We start from the raw sequence: 21,891 nt of genomic DNA, 5'->3' as shown, positions 1-21,891 counted from the left end.
ACAGAATGGCTCCTGTGGGGATGGCCATAATATATAGGTTAAGAACAACTGTCACTCAGGGCCCCTGGGTGGCTCAGTCCGTTATGCATCCAACTTCGGCTCAGGTCATGATCTCACAGTTTGTGGGTTCGAGCCCCACATCAAGCTCTGTGCTGACAGCTCAGAGCCTGGAGCCTGCTTCGATTTCTGTGTCTCCCTCTCTCTCTCTGCCCCTCCTCTGCTCACGCTCTGTCTCCATTTCTCAAAAATAAACAACCTTTAAAAATTTTTTTAAAAAAGAACAACTGTCACTTAGTATTCAAGGGGCTTCTATAGGCAAGACTACTTTGCAAACTGTAGAGAACAGGTCTTGAACCTGAAGCCTCCTCTTTTATTTAAATGTATACTCTATCATAACTTTTAATGGGTCTTATAAATTACGCTTAAGGATGGAATTTGGGAGGAAGAGGACCTGATGCAATTAAAGACAGTCATAAACTATAGATTTGATCGTGTCTAAACCCTTTGGTGGATTCTTCGTGTTCTTAAGATGTAAACTGTAAGCCCTTTGGTGGCCCTCAAGGCCCTGCCCTGTCTGTCACTAACTTACGTTGGGCCCCTGTCCGTCTCTTGCCACAGGATCTGTCTTGTAAAGATAGATCTTTACACTGGCCTTTGTCCCTCCACCTGGTGTATCGTCTTCATCCTTTGCAAAATGCTCACAGATTACTTCCTCAAGGTGGCCTATCCCAATCCCCAAGCCACATCTCCCTTCTAGAAGGTACCCCGGGCACCCTGCACTTTTTCTCACTGGTTGCTATTTTCACCGTTATAATGAGTTGTGGAATTGAATGAGCTGTTAATGTGAGCCCTGCGAGGACAAGGCCCGTCTTACTTTTGCTCCCAGCTCTTTCCCTAGCACCTAGTATAGTGCTTGGCACATAGCCGCTGCTCGCAAAATGCCTGTCGAGATGATGAACACAGGAAAGAAAAAACCCCACAAAATTCACAGAGTGCAAGTTGGACATGGCCACTTTCAGTTCCCGGATTCTCCATTTCAGTGATTCTCATTTTAGGGACACAGAAACCTAGGCTTCATCATTATTCATTGTTTCCTGTGCTTTCATCCTTCATGCAATAAGACCTTAAATCCTGTTGGCTGTTGTTGAAAAATGTCTCTTGGAGGGCTTCTCCCCTCTATCCTATGGGAGCTTCCTGTTTCTGCTCTCACCTTCTCCAGCCTGTCCTAAGGATCACTCTCTGTCTGATGCCAACTGGGTGCCCAGTCCTCTCCTGTAGAGCTTCCTGAAAATACTCCCCCAGAGGTCCCATCGGTGGGTCTGGAGTGCGGTTTGGGTATGTGTGCTTTTTGCAAAGCTCCCAGGTGAGTCTGAGGTGCTCACTGTTATAAGCAGTCCTCTCCTTTTATCATCACCCTTGACCTTGCTCTAACACCCGCTGGGACTCCCTGTTGCTGTCTGGAGCATTGCCTTTCACACTTTTCAGCCCAGCGGGACTGTAGGGTCTTGGATCTTTACCCAAAGTAGTCTTCCGAAATGTCTCATGTTACCTTTAAAAAGCCAAGCAGTTTTTCTCTGCGAGTGCACAGTATCTCTGAACACACTGCCGCCCTCCCCCCAGAAATCTGTGCACAGTGAACCTCTAAAAGATGCCAGTGTTTATCTTGGGGCTTCCCCTTCCCTAACACGCCCTGAACTCTCTGTCTCTTCTGGGGCTTCTCACAACCCTCACAAAAGCCCTGTGGAGTAGACAGCTGAGACGTCTCCCCATTGGACAGATGCAAAAACTGAGCTTCAAAAACATGTCCCTGCTATTCCCCCTGCCTGAAAGAGACCAGCTCAGCATCACCCACCTGTGAAAACATCCCTGCCACATTCCCCCCACCTCCTCTCTCATTTGGGGTCACCACCACCCTCTTCTGTCTTGGCTTTTAGAAGATCGTACTACAATAACTCAAATGCCCCTCCTGTGTGTATATGAGTCCTGTGGTCTGAGATGGTCTTGTCCCCTCACTTCCAGTGTCTCACACAAAGCAGACTTCACCAGGAGTCAGGCAGCCTACGTTTGGTGGTTTTGTTTTGTTTTGTTTTTTTAATGTTTATTTATTTTTGAGAGAGAGTGAGAGAGCATGAGCAGGGGAGGGGTAGAGAGAGGGAGACATAGAATCCAAGGCAGGCTCCAGGCTCTGAGCTGTCAGCACAGAGCCTGATGTGGGGCTCAAACCCTCAAACTGAGAGATCATGACCTGAGCCAAAGTGGGACGTTTAACCGACTGAGCCCCCCAGGCACCCCGCCAGTCTTCGTTTGTACATGAGGTCCTTTAATCCTCACACGATCATGAGGTCCATGCATTTTAGCCTTCCTGTGCATAAAATATGTCCTTTGTTTCATTGGGGGGTTGGGGGGAGTTCCATCCAAAACTGCTGCCTCCAGCTACGAGTGAAGAGTGTACAGTGTGGGGCTTTTCTCTTCTAAAATCCCAGCCAGGGCAGGTATATGAATTATAAAACCATGAATATGCTTTTGTATTAAAAGTGTATACCAAGATCTAGTTCTGCAGTAGGCCAGTAAGTACATTTCCTGAGAAGGAATGTGGCTTGTGGTAGTATATGAATGCAGATAATTTTTGATGTATTTGTGATACTTATCTTTTTTTGACCACTCCACTCTCACCCCTCCAAGGGAAGTCAGTGAGAATGTTTATCGTGGCTTTGCCCTCTGTTGCATTTTAAAGTTATTTCCTGGAATTTACTTTCAGTAGATAACTAAAAATTTGTGGTATATATATATAAAATATACATATTTTAGTAACCCCATTTTACAGATGAAAAAAACGAGGCTTAGAAAGGTCCAGTATACTGATACAGCCCCACCTGCCTCCAAACCTGTTTTTACAAAATGCGGGAGGGTCATCCCCAAGTCAGTTATAGGAAGGACTTGCTAGATAAGCTACAAGGACTTACTAGGTAAAGATTTCAAGGTGGAGGCAGAAAGGGTGGCCAGAAGCAGAGGAGGGAAAGGGGCCAGACAGCTGGCATGAGATTTTATTTCTTACCCTGCACTCTCCGCCCGCCGTGGTCCTCAGAGTTCTAGTGTTGAGAGTTCAAGAAGCTTCCACCACCTCCCCCCACCCCCAAGAACAAACCAAGAGGGCCCAGGCAGGTCTTGTCCTCTACCTAAAATTCCATTTGGGGAATCCCAGCCTCGCCCCGAGTGAGGGTGGAGGTGCAGAGCTGGCCAGGCGCGATTAACCTCCCTGGCGCAGCTGTCGGGGCACAGCAGGGGCAGAATGTGGGGCAGAATGTAGCACCACATTGCAGGCATTCCAGCTGTGTCCTGCAGGAGGCAAGCTCCAGGGCTTTTTATAGCCCTCTAAGAACCCAGGGGAAAACTGATCTCTTGAGAGAGAGAAGCAGGGCACGTGGCTTTTCCAGGCACCATGCCCTCAAACGTGCAGTCCCAGATGCTCACAGTTCAGATTAGGCTGAGAGTCGTGGCTAAGCGAGCTGTGTGGAGCAGTGTGAGCATGCCCGCTGTCCCGGAGACAGAGATCCCAACCAAACCCAGTTCCTAGACTCCCCCGCGTGGACTTTATAATACTGTCAGCTCGAAGTAGTATAATGCAGGGATCGGCACACCACCCCTGTGGACCAAATCCAGCCTCCCACCTCCGTTTGTAAATAAAGTTTTATTGGAACACAGACCCACCCATTCTTTAGGTATTATCTCGGTCTACAAGACTGAGTTGAGTAGTTGTAATAGAGACCGTAGGTGGCCTGCAAAGTCTAAACTATGGACTGTTTGTTCCCTTATAGAAAAACTTTGCCAATCCTTGGATTAGTATAGAGAGTTTGGGAGCATCTCCCTAGAGCACTGTGGTAAGAAGGATCCTAAGGGTGTCCAGACTAAGAAATGAAGCTCTATCCTTTGGACCATACAAGAGTATGTATTTAGGACTAGTGTTGGAAGGACCCCAGAATGCCATTTACCCATGTTTTTCAAACTACTTTGAGTCCCAGAATCCTTTTGCAAACAAGATCTTAAGGAATACAGCTGTTCGGGTTGAAGTGGGAATGAGAACAGAGTACAGCTCATTCCATCCCTCCCACTCCCAAGGAAGCTATATAGTTCCCATGACTCCACTAGGAAAGCATTTGAAAATTACCTATCTAATCCTATGTCTCCTGTTTTACAACTGGGGAAACTGAGGTTCAAGAGGCAGCATCTTGCCTAAGGCATATGATGGACCCCGGGTTGGCTTTCCACAGAACTACTAACATGGCTGTGAGGTATCCACAGGGCATAGAGGCAATCTCTGCCAGGGAGAAAAACATGGCCATTGGCCGTGGGGGCCTACAAGCCGCCATTGGTGCGTGGGAGGCCGTGACATGCCCTCTCTGACCAGCAGCCCACAAGGCTAATCAGGGCTGTAATGTGGCCAGAACACATTGCTACTACCCGCCAGGCTTCACAGTGGTTAAGCAAAGCTTGGGAGGTTTTTTTTTCTTCTTCTTCTGAGAACACAAGAGCCAAAACCCTACGATGAAATTTGCATTGGATTTTATTTTTTAAAAAAAACATTTATTAATATGGAAACACATCTTTTAAAAATCAGAATATATCTTACAGTTGGTAGATCAATTAGTTACTTTTCTGTTTGTTTTTTCCCCCAAAAAGCTGTTATTCAACAGATAAAAACATCTTTAAATCAGTGCCATCTTAGACTGGAGAAATTATGATAATTTATGCTGCAGCTTTCTTTTGAAGATGGAATCAGATTTATTCATTTGTAGAATAAATATTTATTCTTCCTGCCCATTCTTGTTGAAGGGTTTTCTGAGAGCAGATGCAGCTGATACGAAACCAAGGGGAAGTGTTTTTTTTTTAGCTCTACTTGAACCCCGAAGAAAACTGATCTAGGAGTGTGCCGAGAAGCCAGAGAGACTGATTGTGTTTCCTCACCGCCAGCCAGCAACCAGGTGCAGCACTGAGGGGTTACGGAGGGGGGGGCTCAGGGTCCCTGCACCCCAGGGGCTCCTGGCAAAGCAGAGAAAGTAAGATTCGATCACCAGTGCCCGTGACATGAGGTCCTATCTGCTCAGTGCCCATCAGAGAATATGTTACAAGGACCAGAGGGCTCAAGGGACACTTTCTAGCCAGGAACCTCAGAGACACTGAGGGAGGCAGCTCCCAGGTGGAGAAGACGCCAGAGTGGAAAGAAGAAAGGCCCAGAAGCGTGCTCAGGGTACAATGGGGTGGGCCATGCCTGCAGCCCGGAGAAGCAGGTGGAGGTCAAATGGAGCCTCCGTCCTTAGACAGAGTAGGGCTTTTTCCTCCAGGTTCCCAGCTGGGTGTGTCCCAGTCCCTGAGAGGCTGGTTGCTCAGATTTGCAGCTAATAATAGATGCAGCATAATAAGGGAGCTGGGTACACTGGACGCGGTGTCAGGTTGCCTGGGCTTTGAATCCTAGCTCTACTCATCCATTTAATCCCCCCGAGTCTCAGTTTCTTCAACTAAAAATGGAGATAACAATCACCCATCTCCCTGTGGGGATAATTGGATTCATGCACGGAAAGCACTCAGCGAATAGGAAGCATTCAATTAAAAAAAAAAAAAACAGCTAATACTTAAAATACAGGTTTGTAAATGATCGCCTTACTTAATGAATTCGAATGGAGTCCCAGTTCCGTCCGTACCACTTTCCCTCTGGCTCCTGGCTTCTGTCCATCCTGGGAAGGGACAGAATGACGGAGGAATTAGGGGTAAGCCACAGGGAGGCAAGCAGCACGTGAAGGTCTGGTGTCACAACAGAAACTGGCGTCAGGGCTCTGGGGAGCTATTGACTTGTGAGCAGAAGGGGGATGATGTCAGTGTTGCCACTGAGGGAAATGGTTAGAGCCAGCAGTGACAACAATGTGACAGTTTGAAAGGAGAACATTGGAAATAAGTGACCAGTGAGGAGCGGCCCATGAGCAGTTTACCATCAACTCACCTTCGTGTTTGAGTTAAAAACAAGGAAATAGAAAACTTCAGACTCCATCCATTTTCAAAATGAGTTGATTGTGTACAGCCGTTGATCTCATGTGGGAGCAGAGATGTTTGTCTGGGGCCCTTCCCGATTCAAGACACCCTACCCCAGGACCTTCTACCATCATTTCCTTGGAGCCTGGCCCCAGCCCTGGAGGTGAGAATCACCCCGAAGGTCTCCCAGAGTCTGCCCCAGGATGGCTGGGCTCCCTGTGGACTGAAGCCCTGGGCACCTGGTCGGGACCCAAACCAGGGCTGGCACTGGGAGACTTCTGCAGGCAGGGGAAGGGAGGGAAAGGGAGGGGAAGGGAGGGGGAGGAGCTTCTACCTGGGCGGCAGTCAGGGTGGGCCTTGTGGGCCTGATCTGTAGCCCCCCCACCTAGAGTGTCTGGGCGAAGCCCCGGACGACGCTTATGTGATTGCTAACAACACCAGTACAATAACCAACCTTTATAGAAGGGCTCGGGCGCTGGTATAGTTCCAGCCCTCCCTGTACCACCTCTCTTTGCGCCCGCCACCGCCTCTGAGGGGAGCGCTCTCATTATCTCTGTGTCACAGAAGAGAAGTCTAAGGTGACATCACCTGCCTGGGGTCCCCAGGCTAGGGAAGGCAAAGCCCAGGTTTGACTCCAGGTGTCCTTCACCCCATTTGCCCAACGCCTCGACTCCCCACTGCACTGGCCCTTTCCCCACCTTCCTGCCAAAGGGCTGTCAGCCCCTCTTGGAGGGGACATCTGCCTCTCTTCTTCGTTGAGATTTCCAGTTCTATACAGTACACCTGATAGTGTGGTCTTAGAGCCACCCCCCCTGGTCCCGGTCTGCCTCCCAGTGCCCCCCTGTGCCCCCGGTGCCCCCGGTGCCCCAGGGAACAAGTTTGCTCCACTCCCTCACCCCACGAGTCCGTCCGCTTTTGGAGCTGGTTGTCAGAGGCAGGATTTACAGCCTTCTCCCTAGTCTTTGGTCCTTCTCTGAATTCTGGGTTGTCAGTTAATGTGTACCCAGCGCGTCTGCTGTGTCCCCGCTGCTGTGCTGGGCACCGGGCCACAGTGGCGCCATCTCTCCCCTCATGGTTCACAGTTTAATGAAGAAGAATACTAAAGTCACCTGCTCTGGAGGGTAGAACAGGATGGCCTCACCTGTCCAGGAAAGCAGGACAGACCTCTTGGAGGAAGGGGCATCTACACCAACTCTCAAAAGCGGAGTGGGTGCTATCTGGAGAGTGGGAGAGACTTTAAATAACAATAAGTTAACTTGGGATGCATCAGGCGTTGCTGTGAGCGCTCTCTAACACTCCACTGCATCCGCACAGCACCCCTGTAAGGTGTGGGTATTATCATGGTCCCCATTTTGCAGATGAGGACACAGAGAAGTTAAGCAACCTGCCAAGGTCACACAGTGAGTCTTTGATAGCAGTTGGAGGAGAACAAGCCAGGCAGGAGAAATATCATGAACAAAGAACACTGGGGTGGGGTCTCAGATATTAAAAATAGGTAAGAAATAGTAAAAAAAAACAAAAAACAAAAAAAACATTGAACATGACAAAGATAAACACATACTGTGTTCCCAGTAGTGCAGCCTGATGGCAGCTACAGGTGCTTTTCTGGTTCCTTCACAGGCAGAGGCTTCTCTGAGCTGTCAGCCTCATCCTTGGCCTTCTGAGCGGGAGGGCTGTTCAGTCGCATCTCTTGAATCCTGCAGAGTTCTGTTGTTTGGGAAGAGGGGGAGCAGATAGCATAGATACGATCAGTCACAGTCTGCTGACTGAGAAAACTTCAGGGCTCCCACTTTTCACAGTGTCAGACTTGAGTCTCACAACAGACCTGAGAGGTAGAGAAAGGCAGTTGTCATTAGTCCAGTTTAACGTCAAGGAAATTGAGACTCTGAAACATGAAGCAACTCATCTAAGGCCACACAGCCAGGAAGTGTGGAGCTGGGGCTGGAGCCCTGGGCTTGTGGCTCTAGATTCTGTGTTTTCTCCTCTATACCAAAAACACAGTGGACAGTGAGAAGCCAGAACAATTCCTACCTGGCCCTTGTGACCTCCAGAGAGTTCCTTAGCCTCTCTAGGCCTCAGTTTCTTCTCAGTAAAACTGGGATAAGAAGAGCTCCTACCATATATGGCTGTCGCAAAGATTGGATGAAGTAACAGGCACAGAGTGGCGGCCATAGAGAACATTCCCATAATGGAATATCATACAACACAATGAACGAACACAACAGACAGCAATATGGGTCAATCTTGGTAGTATAATAGTAAAGAAAAAGTTGCAAAGGATTACCTACAATGCTATACCCTTTTAATAAGGTTAAAAACAACCACAGATTTTTTTTTTTTAATTTGTGGGTGTACCTCGTTGCACTAGCACTAAACAGAAGGAAAAGCGAGACTGTGACAAATAGAGCATTCAGGATGGCAATCAGCCCAGGTAAGGGAGGCAAAGACATGGGATCATAGTTATATATCAGCTACAATCCAGACCCTGGCGTTTGCCGTGAATGGTAGATTTGTGGGTGCTTCCTACGTTAGCAAAAGTGACTGATTCCATAAGTCAATAACTACATAAAAGTGGAGCATGTTTGAACTAATGACAACAGTGTCTCATGAAGCAAGGATTAGGATTAACTCAATGTTTATCCGCCTGAAGTTCTATTTATAAAAAGAAAGAAAAGTGTTAGGCTCAGGACCCAGCTCGTGGGACCTATTCAGTAAATGCTCCTTGTCATTCTTGGATATCTTGATTATTATCTGCCTTGTCTGCACACCCCCACCCAGAGGTCCTCAGTGTCCGCCCCAGGCTATTGGTGAGATGGGTCCTCAAACTCAAACTTCTCAGAAACAGAAAGGCCTGCTGTATGCAGGCCTCAGGCCTGGCACCCATCCTGTGAATGGACACCCGTAGGGAAAGGTCATGAGGCGCTCACTGCAAGGGTCTAGCAATGGTAGAGCACCGCTGCTAGAAGAAGGCCAGAACATACAATACAGCAGCTGAAAGCATAGGCTCTAGAGTTAAGTCTAGGTTTGAGTCCTGGTTCTGCTGGCTGTGTGCCTTTAGGCAAATGACTGGGCTTCTCTGAGCCTCACTTGGCTCATGCGTAAAACAGAGGGTAAAAATGTACCTACCTCACAAAGCCGTGTGAGAATTAAGTGAGGTGATCTATGCAAAATGCTTAGCACAACATCTGGAATATACTTAGGAGCTTAAAAAATACGACCTGCTTTTATCATCGGGGATCCCAGGCCACTCCCAGGACTGCGTCGTCTGTCCCCCCAAGCACCTAGTGAAGGAGGTGGTGCGGATTGCCGCAGGAGGAAACAGCTGCCATCTTGCGTGGGGGGCGAGCCTGTGTGTCACAGTTTTCCACTTCCTCCTGGAACCATTTCCTTTGTGAGCTAAATAGGGAGGAATCTGCAGACAAAGGAACAATTCTGGGAGAGCCCAGCCCCACAGCCAAGAGCTCTTTCCTCGGAAGTCAGTTGCTTGGCCCGCCCCCTCCTGTCTGGAAATGGCTTCCCTGGTGGCCCAGAGTGAGGCTCCGCTGGTGGATGATGGGGGCCTGGGCAGAGCTGCTGCTAGAAAGGCCATTTAAGAAGCAAGGCTTCCCTGAGCCTGTCACCCAGGCCTGACTCGTCAAAGAGAGTCCCCAGAAAGGCCCCCATGACCTGCTTCCCCACTGACCTGCCACCTCCCTGACTTCTGGCCTCCCTCCCTGTCTTCCCGAAATGACCGTTGATCAGAGAAGAGTGCTACCCGACCATCCATACTAATAACGCCCACGATTTACAAACCCTTCCCCCTTCCCCCGACCCAAACTGACAGGTTGGCATCCCACAGCCCTGCTTACAGGAGAGAAAGGTGATGCTCAGTGGGGTGAAATGCCTTACCCCAGATTCCACACTGGCGGGCGAGAGGCATAGTTCCCAACCCCTGAACTCTCCCCTTCCTCTTGCCCACTTCCCTCCCTTAGGATTCTGTATTTCTGGCCCGTGGAGTCAAACCTGCACCATTCTCTTCAGCATAAAGGACATTGGGTTTCCTGCACCAGCTGCAGTGAGCACACGCAGAAGCCTTCCAAGGTGCCTCCCCTGCCCTGCCTCCCACGGGAGCTATATTTAACTCCAGGAAGGCAGTCAGCACCGAGGCCAGGCATGGGCTCTCGGCTCTCTCGGTTGCTCCCTCTTCCTTCTTCCCCAGCCCACGTGAGCCATGGTCTTCCCCCAGGTCTCTGGGACAACAGGAAGTGTTTGTTTTAGTGATCAACAATACTGGTCTGACCAGCGCAGACCATTGTGCCCACTGTTTGGCCTTCACTCGGGCTCCAAGAGAAGCGCTTGTGAATTCAGAGGAAGAAAGTGGGACATCCCCAGGGCCCCGAGGGGGAGATCTGCAGCAACCTGGAAGAGACCGGTGGGGTGGGCAGGGGAAGGGGAGACTCCTGCACCTGCAAAGTGAAGCTGCTGGTCTGCAGGCATCACCTGTGGGTGGGGGGGCTCCTCTGCGGAGTTGACCCAGAGCCGCCAAGAAGGAGCCCGGGGGCAGGCACCCCAGAAGAGCCCCTCACTGCTCTTCTTGTTCTGCAACCTGTACAAGGGGCCTTGCCCACCTTGTCCTAAGAATTAAATTGTGTAAATGATCCATGTAAATCTCTTACAGCAGACGATGACATAGAACGGCAATGTACAATACTGTAAATTGCTAACATTTACTGAGAACTTACTATGTGCCAGACGCCGCACTAGGCACGTTGTCACCGTTCCCACTGATGAAGTACATAGGTTCATAGGTCACGGGTGATGTACGTGAGGCCCGGGGCAGTTACATAGGTGGCCCGAAGGTGCACAGCTAGGAAACAGGGGGGACAAGACTTGAACTCAAGTAGTTTGGGTTGCTTAATACATGTCAGTCATGAGTATTGCCCAATTTATATGTTAGGGATCAAAATCCATCGACTACAAAATGTGCATCACTGCATCTGTTGGCAGCCAGACTCACACGAGGGTTACAAGCTCAACCAAATAGGGTTTGGAGAGCTTAGCCAAGTAAGAAACTGGACTTCTGCTTCCTTTTGTTCCTCAGAACTATTGTTACCTAGTTTTTTTCTTTTTTTAGGCATCTTTTTACTATGCTGGTCCACTATGATAGACATGGTTTTTAAATCATATTGACTAGGGACAACTGGGTGGCTCAGTCGGTTGATTGTCCAACTTCTGCTCAGGTCATAATCTCATGGTCCCTGAGTTGGAGCCCCTCACTGGGCTCTGTGCTGACAGCTCAGAGCCTGGAGCCTGCTTCGGGTTCTAGATCTCCTTCTCTCTCTGCCCCTCCCCCACTCGCACTCTGTCTCTGCCTCTCTCTTTCTCTCTGTTAAAAAATAAACATCAAAAAAAATTCTTTTTATAAATAAAATAAATTGTACGAAATAGCTCCTAGACTGTCAACTCTTAAGTTTGCAAGCTTTCATTCCTCAAATACCTGAAACATGCGCTCTGTGTCAGGGGCTAGCAAAAGCTGGTGCTGTACCTGCCCTTGTGGAGTCCAGGCTCAAGTGCGGGACACTGATGTTAATTGAAGAAATACGTAGTTAACTGTAACATTCCACCATGGCCCATACCGCAGGGAGAGCAATGCTACCCTAGGGTAGAGTAGGAGGGGGACAGATGTAATGGAAAAGATGGGAAACTTCTCTGAGGCAGTCCTGAGGGATGTGAGAGCTGAAGAGAGCATTACTGGATGGGAGGAGAAGGGAGTTGTGACAAGCAGAGGGAACAGCACATGCAGAGGCCCTTGGTTGAGAGGGTGAGGAAAGGAGCAGGAAGACAGCCTGGGGGAGGTCTCTCTGGCAGGGCTCACAGAATTGGGAGGCCACCAAAAAGATTCCTCTCTGTCCCTTCCCTCCACCCAAACTCTGAGGTCGCACCCGCTAAGTGGACTGCTTTCCTTTCCAGGGCGACCTGCCCTTCCCCCCGAACAATGGGTCACACCTCATGAATGTGCTAGCTTGTTAAAGCACGGCATACAGAAAGTCATCTCTTGAAACGTGATCAAAGACTATGAAAGTAGCACACTGGTTCTTTCTCCAGCTCAGGAGCCTTTATGAGAGGGGAAGTGGGTTCTGTTGCCATTTGGAAAATAAGAAAGAAAATTTGAGGAAACAAACAAACGAAGCATGTGAGTCCTTTGTAAAAACCATGTACTGACAACTTTCCTGTTATTCATGTTTAAATCAGGCTCGTTGCATATTCTCTGACTTTGAAAACAAAGAAGGATGAGTTATCGTTGTCCTAGAGGCTTGTCAAATAAGGAGGGGGGGAAGAGAAATTATCTCCCCTCCTCCCACTGCTTTTCAATTACTGAAATTGTAACTTGCAAGCTGTTTCCAAGTTTCCAAAGTCTAAAAGGAACCCAGGAATGAGATCTCACAAGTCAGAGCGCCCACTGGGCTGACCAGGTAGGTGCCCAAACAGAGGTTATTATTCCCGTGGTTTGCAGAAGGTGAATTATTCCCTTCTCTTTCCGTTATGGAAATTAGACTCTTTACCTTTGAGATCTCTAAATAAATCCAACCTTCCCTGTGTTAGAACCCATACAGGCTGTGATAAAGACCTTTTGCTTGAAGGCTTCGTTCAGGCTGTGTCTGGTGTACAGAAAGGAGGCAGTCCTGGGAGCAAGTGACAGAGTTTTTCTTGCCTGTCGCTTATTATCTGCTGTGTGCTGTCTCATTTTGATTTAAATTAAATGGGGAGGGTGGAGGAGCAGAGAGAAAATTGATCTTAGTTGGGTATTCACCAGCAACAATAAGCACTTAACGGTCTGATCTTAAATACATTTTAAAATAGATTTCTAATTTTATTTGGCAGACTTCTTTGCATCCCAAAGAACAATTATCACCCATCTTGGATTCCTGAGCCTGTCTGTCCCACTTAGTGAAAGATTGAAGTTTTATAAACAATGATTAAACCATTTCTTCCTGTGTTTTTTTCCTCACTGGAATTCACTGTACCTCCCCAAGGCTCTGCTAAACCAAACAAGATCAATGAAATGTATTCGTGGTTCTAAATAAACTTCAGACAAAAGATAATGCTGCCCTGATGCCCCGGTCGGTCCTCAGAAAGCAGACGGGACCCAGTCCAGGAGTGACGATAGGAGGGACTGGTTAGGAATTGGTGAACGAGATGCATCCTGACTGGGGACAGCAGGGACAGGATTCCCCTCCCACTGGAAGATGTCCCCCGACCTGGTATGGGGGTCCTTGGGGCTGTGAACTCTCTGAGCAAAGGGACTGCACCACCACCTACTGCCATAGGTACCCTAAGCTCAGTGTCAGGTCCAGCGCCATCAGTAGTCAATGTGGTGAGACTCGCAGGGTCCCCCCGGTGTCCTGTCCCCAGATAACCACCTCCTTTGTGCCCCCACACCTGAAACCCCCTGGATGTCACATATGAATGGTGAGGCACCTGTCCAGTTCACCGAGCCCCATATGCATGGCTTCATTTCATCTTTACAATGACCTTGTAAACCAGCTTCTGTGATTACCCCACGGTCTCCAGATAAAGAACTGGAAGCTTAAGAAATCTCCCCGGGGCCACAGGTGGACATTGGGCACAGCCTATGCTCCTCACCACTCTTTGACAACCCAGCTAAGCAGCAGCAAGCTTTGTGTGAATTTAACGCTAGGGACTTTTATTTTCCACTCTTGTGTGTCCACGGTTAAGTCAGACAACCTCTTGGACGCTCACTTTCCACGTCTTTAAAATGAGAAGGTTGCACTAGGTCATCAGAATTTCACGGTCATTAAATAAATGCTTAGCGGGCAGCTGGTAAGATTGAGACACAGTTCCCGTCCTCACGGAGCTTTCCCTACACGGCTATGGCCGATCTGTCGCCACATCCTCTCTGACCAGTGCTCTGGAGTCTGCGTGCTTCCAGGGAGTATCAGGAAACAGCACCCATAACGATAATGGAGCTGTGATTGAGTGAGCGCCGGCCCAGGCACAGCGTGACTGCCGGGCTCTGCCAGCGTAGGCATTTGGCATCCGACCGTTGTCACGTTACAGATGAGAAGGCCAGGGCTCAGAGCTCCCTCACCTGCCGTCTCTGTACAGCTCGGAAGTGGCAGCTCAGGAACTGTAATGGAGCCCGTGCGACCCCGAGGCCCTAATCACCGTGCTCCTCTAAGCAGGCTTCCTGGCTCCGGAGCTCTTATTCTCACCTGGACTTTTCATTATTTCAAAAGTGGTGTCTAATGATCACCTTTTAGGAATGAATGAGGAAGGTCTTTCCACGCTTCTTGTGTTCACGGATGTGCCTTGTAGTGTGTGTTTTCTGGCAGAGCCTCTTTTAACGGTTGCATCTTGGAATCGCCCAGAGCACTTGTTAAAATGCAGCTTACTGCGGGGCAGCTGGGTGGCTCAGTTGGATAAACATCTGAATTTGGTTCAGGTCATGATCTCATGGTTCGTGGGTTCGAGCCCCGCACCGGGCTCTGTGCTGACAGCTTGGAGCCTGGAGCCTGCTTCCTATTCTCTCTCTCTCTCTTTCTCTCTCTCTCTCTCCTCTCTGCCCTTCTCCCACTTGAGCCAAGCCAAAGAAGGAGGGCTGGGAATCTGCCTTTCCACCAACCCCCTTAGGAGAGTCTTATTCTTGCTAAAGTGTGAGGCTGCTGTCCTGGCCGTCTCTTTGAGCCCTGGCAGAGCCACTTGCCAGTTTAATTCTTTCCACATGAAATTCTGTGATGGTTTAAATCCCCATAGTCTCGGCTTTCTGGCATTAAAGACGAAGCCACGGCAGAAGGCACATCCGCATTCCCTGTGCCCGAAAGCCAGCTCTGGAGGAGAGAGTTCTGTACTGTCTTCAAAGAGCCAAGCACTGGCTGAAAGCTCCCGTGTACCCACCAGGTGTAAAGGTGTCTCCGGGCTGAGATCCTGCTGTTGAGTCAGGGGTATGCTTTGAGGTGCTTGTTTTTCTTCATGTGATCTTCACAGTTAGGGCTCTAAAGTTCACAAGGAGGCCCGGTGGACAGAAACTCACTGAGCAAGAATTTCAGCCCCACAGTAAGGGTCTCCATGCACCCAGTGTGGGGATCCTTGGTCAGGAGGCCTGATGAAGTCGTGGCCCAGAGCCCTCGGCAAGAGGGCTTCAAGGGGCTTCTTGCCTTCTTCCTTCCCCAGGCCCGGCCTCCGCTACTCTGAGCCCTCGTTTTCTGGTGGAGGATTCAGGCACATGGTGCACACCTTGAAGTCAGACAGACCTGATTTCAAGGCCTGGCCTTACTACTTCCTGGTTGGGTGGCCTCACTTCTCTGAGCCTCTGCTCTCTCCGTGGAGCGCAGTTAGCAACACTACGTCCCTCGTTTGCTGTTTCTGAGGATTAAATGAGAGGGCGCGCCCTAGGTACTCTGCACACGGTAACTGCTCAGCCCTAGGGAGCGTTCTTGCCAGTTCACTGCCCGTAGGCTGAGCTTTCCCCCATGGCTCATGCCCCCTTCGCCAACCTCACTTTAGAAAATGCTGTGTGACTCCCTAGGCTGCCACCTGCTGCCTGCCGGGTCCTTCCTGGCTCCAAAAAGCCACCACTGGCACTAGGCATTTCCTCACTGCGCATCTGCTCCTCCCAGCTTTGCTTGGCTCCCTCCTTCTCCTTTGCTCTGCCTGGGCTCTCATGACCATGCCTCCATTAAGCAAGAACAGTTAGAAGTCAGGGTCCCGTGTTAGGAATCCCATTAACAATCAGGGGGAAAAATTCAAAAAGTTGTTAACAAAGCTTGGGTCCTGTATCTCCCAGTTTTCAAAGCCAAGAACTCCCTCAGAACCTAATTGTTCTCGCTTTAGAAGCAATTGCAACAAACCTCAGATTCGAAGCAGAAGAGGTTTGACAAACAGGAATGCTGCCACATATAGGCACTGGCTGGTAGCAGCAAGAAGAAGTCTCTGGAACCTCAGAGCAAAATGACAGACACAAAGGACAGGAGGCAGGAATGGACAGGGGGACAGACTCAGCAAATCCAAGGTCATTCATTCAAGGATGGCAAGTCTCAGAAAGGTGTGTTTGGGGATGGGCAATGCCCCCAGACCCTTTCTGAGAGTCCACAAGGTCAAAACCAGTTTTATATCTTACTCAGACCCACTATGTCTTTTTCTTTTTATTTATATATTTTTAATGTTTATTTATATTTGGGGGGGAAGCACTAGCAGGGGAGGGCAGAGAGAGAGACACACACACACAGAATTCGAAGCAGGCTCCAGGCTCTGAGCTGTCAGCACAGAGCCTGACACAGGGCTCAAACTCATGAACCACAAGATCATGATCTGGGCCAAAATCAGATGTTTAACTGATTGAGCCACCCAGGTACCCCATTATTATTATTATTTTAGAGAGAGAGAGAGAGAGAGTGCATGTGCTCAGGGGAGGGCCAGAAGGAGTAGGAGAGAGAGAATCTCAAGAAGGCCTCACACCCAGTGCAGAACCCCATGCAGGGCTTGACCTCATGACTATGAGATCTGAAATCATGCATTGGATGCTCAACCGACTGAGCCCCCAGGCGCCCCCCCAGTGTGTCTTTTCTCACTCCCATTCTTTCGTGTTTACAATGGAGTTTTCCAGAGGTTGTGTCGTGTGTGATGATGTTGTAGCTCTGAAAGCTAACAGGATGTGTGCCTGTATAGTCTCGTGGTTTAAAATGTTCTCAGCCTTAATTTTTAACACAGTCAATATTGATAGACATAATCCACAGAAAACAAAAGTTCTTTGGCATCCTTGGTAATCTTTTTAATTGCGCAAAGGAGACCCCAGGCCAACAAGTTTCAGAGCTACAGGTAAGAGGCTAAACAGTCACCATGCCGCATAACCTTGACATTCCCACGTGATAGCAGCGCAGTGTCATGAATTTCCAAGTACGAACCATGGCTGCAGGCCACAAGAAAGCTGCCATGGTCACCTGCAGTGCCTTACTGGTCGCTTTTAGCGTGGTCTCCCTTGTGTGTAATTACACGTGTGTGTGATAAATGTGTGTGTGTGAGAGAGAGAGAGACAGACAGACAGACAGACAGACAAACAGACAGAGACAGAGAGGGAGCATACCCACTGAGACAACATCTGATTCATTTTCGAATCCCTGAGTGGCACATAATTAGCGCTAAGTACATATTTTAGAACTGAGTTAACTGACTTTCAGTATATCTGACGAGGGTGCCGAAGAGGTCTGTGATTCCATTTGTAAAGATTTTCTTCACAACGGCTAAAACATACCTAAAATGATTTTATGACTTTAAGGAGGGAAACCTACCCACCCCGAAGCCTCACTCAGGTGGCATTACAAGGGCTCCAGGTCCCTTGCACTTGGGCCATGGAGGCGAGCTGCTCCCCCTGGCGTTGTGCGACTCTGCAGCTCCCAGATTCAGACAAGCGTAGAATCAGCCTGGTTCACTGCTTTCGAGCTGTGTGACCATCCCACAGCCTCCCTCGGCCTCAGCTCGAGGGCATCCCAGCACGGCCTGCTCACAGATGAGCTGTGACGTGCAAAGGCCCTGCCTCAGTGCTCAGCGGCAGAGAGAGTTCCAGGGGTGGTAGCTGACAGGATCAGCCTGCAGCCCGTTTCCAGCAAATTCGAGGTGCTGATGGAATGCCACGGACAGATGGCCACGTCCCGTTTTTTCCACAACTGCTACTCTCTGTACATAAGTTTTCTATTTTCAAAAACATCCTGACATGGTCATCTGTTCATGCCCTCTCTCTCCAAACACATGCGGAGCACCGGCATTGAGCAGGCCCCAGACTAGAGGCTAAGGAAGCTGAGATCCCTACCACAGTCTACACTGTCTGGAGCCTCACGGCCTGCTGAGGGAGCAGACACTCACGCACAGACCAGCATGGTAAATAAACACTGTAATGACAGCAGTCACGGCTGACTTGGGGTGAGCATTGACGCTGTACGGGGCAAGGCACTTCTCCTGTGGGACACAATCAGTCTTTACAGCAACCATGTAAGGCAGGTACTGTTCTTACCCCCCACCCCCCATACAGAAGAGGAAACTGAGTCATGGGCTAAGTAACTTGCAAAGGTCCCATGCTTGAGGAATGATGCAGCCCAAACTTGAACCCAGGCAGTCTGGTTCCAAGGCCGGTTCTCTTATGCACAATGCTATAGCCCCTCTCCCACGCCACCCAGACCCAGACCCTGTAACTGCAAGCCAGAGTCCGGTTGTTTCCTTAGGGGCCCAGAGTGGAAAGAAGCACGTGGAGCTGGGAGTCCAGAGGCCTGGCTCTTCTGAGGCCTCTGTGTATTTGCAAGCGAGTCACTTCTCTTCTCTGAGCCTTGCTCACTTCCTGTAAAAAGCAGGTGTGACCATGGGACCTACGTCAAAACTTGTTGGCAAGTTGTATAAAATACCGTAAGGCAGTTGAAAGCGAGTAGGGAACCAGGTCCAGTTGAGGCTCCACTGGCTGTGAGACCCCGGAGGAGTCTGAGCCATAAAACGCTTGATAGTAGATTTAAATGAGACTGTAAATATGAAAGGTTTAACACAACTCACAATAACCATTCAACATGGTTAGCTCTTACTTTGATTTTTCTAATGTTTATTTATTTATGTATTTAATTTGAGTGAGTGAGCAAGCAGAGGAGGGGCAGAGAGAGAGGGAGAGGGGGATAGAGAGAAAATCCTAAGCAGGCTCTGGCTGTCCACAGAGAGCCCCATGTGGGGGCTCGACCCCACGATCTGAGAGATCATGACCTGAGCTGAAATCAAGAGTCGGATACTTGCCTAAGCGACTGGGTCATCCAGGCCTCTCAGCACGGTTGGCTTTTAGTATTTTTCGCAAGTGACTGGCAAGTTGCAAAGCAGGACAGGGATGGTACCACTACTGTAATGAGGCTGGTCTTGGGTCTAAGGCAAAGCAAGTCCCAAGCTACTGTGTGGGACAGGGAGCCCTCATGACCTCATGGCTGCGGCAAGCTCCGGTCTTTAAAGGACTGTGTTCTGTCGACTTTGGCAGCTCTCTGTGCTATCAACCAGCTGTGTCAGCGTCGGCGCGCGGCGGGGAGCTCCCTGGCCATGCGGGGTCTCGGGTCCTGCCCCGGACCTGAGCCGGCCTCTGCATTTTGACAAAATCCCGGGTAATTCCTCTACACCCTCAAGTCTGAAAAACGCTGGTAAAGCTCAGGACTGGCGATCACAGTTTCGGGCCTGGGGTGGGAAGGGTTAATGTTTAGTTTGGCTCCCACCAAGCCTCCGGAAACAGAAGGTTCCAGAGATTGAAGTGTATGAACTGATGAGACAGGAAGGCTCCCTTCCTGCCTGTGTGCTGGGTGGCCAGGGGAGTGCGGGCCGGGGGCCTGCACGAAGCCTCGAGCCTGCACGGAGCACCCTCGTGCTGGGACAGACAGGCCTGTGAGCCTTCGGCTCAGGGCTCGGCAGTGCCCGGCTGGACCTGGGAGGCTCCGTCCTCAGGTCAAGACCATGTGCGCCTGAGGGCGAGTGAGGAGGCCCAGAGGACCATCACGGTTCATGGAACAGGACTCTCCATGGGGAGGCGAGTGGCCAGCGGCTGGGATGGCTGTGGGAGGGCCTCTGAGGTCTCTGTGGTGTCCGCACTGCCCTCTGCCCTCCAGTGGACACAGGCAGGGCCCGGATACCGACGCAGGGCCCGGATCCTGACTCGGGGCACCCCCCCACCCCTGGCTCTGCTTCCTCCCCAGCCCTGGAGCAGCTGCTCCCCGAGCTCACAGGGCTGCTCAGCCTCCTGGACCGGGAGTACCTCAGCGACAGCGCCCTGGAGAAGAAGATGGCCGTGGCCTCCATCCTGCAGAGCCTGCAACCCCTCCCAGGTCAGCCTTCGCCACTCTGGCCCCCCCCACCCCCGCCCTGCACCTTGAGGACCTTCAGGAAGCGCCCAGGGCCCAAGGCCCGAGGTGGAAACCTGGGGCTCACAGGGCGGTGCACATCCCTCCCACGGGCCACGGCCCACAGCCCACGGCTGCAGCCACTCTGCTCCTTCCCCACCCTGGTTGCGTCCTTCCTCCACCTCCATCCTCAACCTGCCAAAGCTCACGTACAGAACACACACTCCACACGTACTCACACACACTGTACACACCACACCCCTGCACCCGTGTTCCCCCCTGCAGAGCACACCCGTGTCAATATACACTCGCAGGACGCACCCTGCACACTCACCAACAGCATGCTCTCATGTGTGTGACAAGCACGTCACCCCTAGCGCGCGGTGTGCTCCACATACATGACACATGTCACATACAACACAAGACATGTCCTCACATACGTGACGTGTCACACCTAACATGCGGCGTGCTCCCACGTACCCAGCCTGCCACACACAGCACGTGTCTCCCACCCCACGTGCATTCATTCACACGCCATCTGTGACACGCAGCACACACATCGCACACCTATGCTCAGCGCAGCCCTGTCTCCGCACCTCGGGTCACCCTCGAGGTGATAACTGTAAAGCCCAGAACTCAGCCAACTCCGACGAGCTGCACCGTGTCCCGCAGCATTGGGGGGGGCCACCAATGGGTGACTGTTGGCCCACTGTGCTCAGCTCTGTCTGTCCCCTGGCTGTCCCCGGAGCAGCCCCAAGCTCCATTTTCTGTGCCGGACTCTGGCCACCTTTTCGCTTGGAGAAGGAGATACTCTGGTTCGAGAAAAACGAGAACAAAGTTTGAAAAGCAAGGAACTCATTTAGGATGTGTACATGCATGGTCAGGGGTGCTGTGCCCTGGTGGGTTCGAGTCCCAGTGGCGAGAGGGGGAGATGGGCCCTCCCCAGAGGCGGCAGCGACAGGCCCTCCTCCCTCCTCACTGCCGGCATGCTCACCCCTCTCCCCACAGCCAAAGAAGTGTCCTACCTGTATGTGAACACAGCAGACCTCCACTCCGGGCCCAGCTTCGTGGAGTCCCTCTTCGAAGAGTTTGGTAAGAGGCTCCCTCCCACCCCCCTGGTGTCCCTGCATGTGCAAGCCCACTGCCCCCGGCCTCTGGAAGGGCCCTCGGCCTCGGCGGGGGCCCGGCTCTAAATTTGCAATGCTGAGTCATGTTGGGCAAGTCCCTTGGCCTCTCTGGGCGCCCCCAGGTCTGAGAGTCTAGTCAAAGTCTGTATGGTCATGGGAAGTCATGCCCGGGATTGGAGGAGAGGTAGGGATGAAGGCACAGGCCAAAGAAGGTATGGCGCGTAGGGTGCTCTCCCTCCCCTGCCACTCACATCCACTGGCAGTGGCCGCCAGGACCCTGGGGTGGGCAGTCCTGTGCCTCAGCAGAAAGCCGAGTGGCACCGCGGGGATGGGGGCAGCCCATGAAAGCAGGGGGTCAGGTGAAAGTTCAGGGACTGAGAGCCTGAGGGAAGGCACTATGCCTTCCCCGCCCAACAAGTCTCCAAAGCACCGCACCAAATATGATCTCATTTGACCCTCTTGATTACCCCGGCGGACAGACCAGGCGAGGGATTATGGGAACCGCTTTACAGATGAGAAGACGGAGCAAGTCTCAGAGTGGCTTGCCCAGGTCATTAATGAAGGGGGTGGCAGAGGCCTCCTGACCCCCGATCCAGCCTCCTTCCCACTCTACTGTGCTCATCCTTCGCCTTCTCTGCCCTAATGGCCTGACCCTCGGTAGACTGTGACCTGGGCGACCTCCGGGACATGCCAGACGATGATGGGGAGCCCTGCAAAGGAGCCAGCCCTGAGCCAGCCAGGAGCCCGTCTCTGAGACATGTGAGTCCCACTGCCTCCAGCCCTCTGTCCCTCTGAACTGGCGAGAGGAGCTTTCCGTCTAATGCCTGGGACCTTCCTGGCTGCTCAGGACCCTGTTCTAAGGGGAGAAACAGGGGGCAGCTCAGTCAGTTAAGCATCCGACT

General features: G+C 51.0%; 1 protein-coding gene and 1 long non-coding RNA gene across 3 annotated transcripts in view; one reads left to right on the top strand and one right to left on the bottom strand.

Moving 5' to 3' along the window:
• Nucleotides 1-4,604: 4,604 nt before the first annotated feature.
• LOC144235505 (uncharacterized) lies at nucleotides 4,605-9,427 on the bottom strand. 2 transcript variants are annotated; one of them, XR_013336227.1, is made up of 4 exons: nucleotides 9,240-9,427; nucleotides 7,583-7,728; nucleotides 5,660-5,729; nucleotides 4,605-5,037 (listed from the first exon to the last, which is right to left on the bottom strand). It is a non-coding gene; the product is annotated as an uncharacterized LOC144235505 (long non-coding RNA). The 2 variants fall into 2 exon arrangements; XR_013336226.1 differs by lacking the exon at nucleotides 9,240-9,427 and having other exon boundaries at nucleotides 7,583-9,139.
• Nucleotides 9,428-16,923: 7,496 nt separating this feature from the next.
• Nucleotides 16,924-21,891, top strand: part of AFAP1L1 (actin filament associated protein 1 like 1) — a 39,308-nt gene continuing 34,340 nt past the window's right edge. The window contains exons 1-4 of the mRNA XM_077769056.1: nucleotides 16,924-17,002; nucleotides 19,719-19,847; nucleotides 20,871-20,954; nucleotides 21,651-21,748. Coding sequence (XP_077625182.1) covers nucleotides 16,924-17,002; nucleotides 19,719-19,847; nucleotides 20,871-20,954; nucleotides 21,651-21,748 — 390 coding nt within the window. The remainder of the gene's footprint in view (nucleotides 17,003-19,718; nucleotides 19,848-20,870; nucleotides 20,955-21,650; nucleotides 21,749-21,891) is intronic.

The sequence above is a fragment of the Crocuta crocuta genome, unplaced genomic scaffold (genome assembly GCF_008692635.1).
Source record: "Crocuta crocuta isolate KB4526 unplaced genomic scaffold, BGI_CrCroc_1.0 scaffold340, whole genome shotgun sequence".
Taxonomy (NCBI): domain Eukaryota; kingdom Metazoa; phylum Chordata; class Mammalia; order Carnivora; family Hyaenidae; genus Crocuta; species Crocuta crocuta.
The sequence above is the reverse complement of the archived record's forward strand: the minus strand, read 5'-3'. Positions and strand labels throughout refer to the sequence as shown.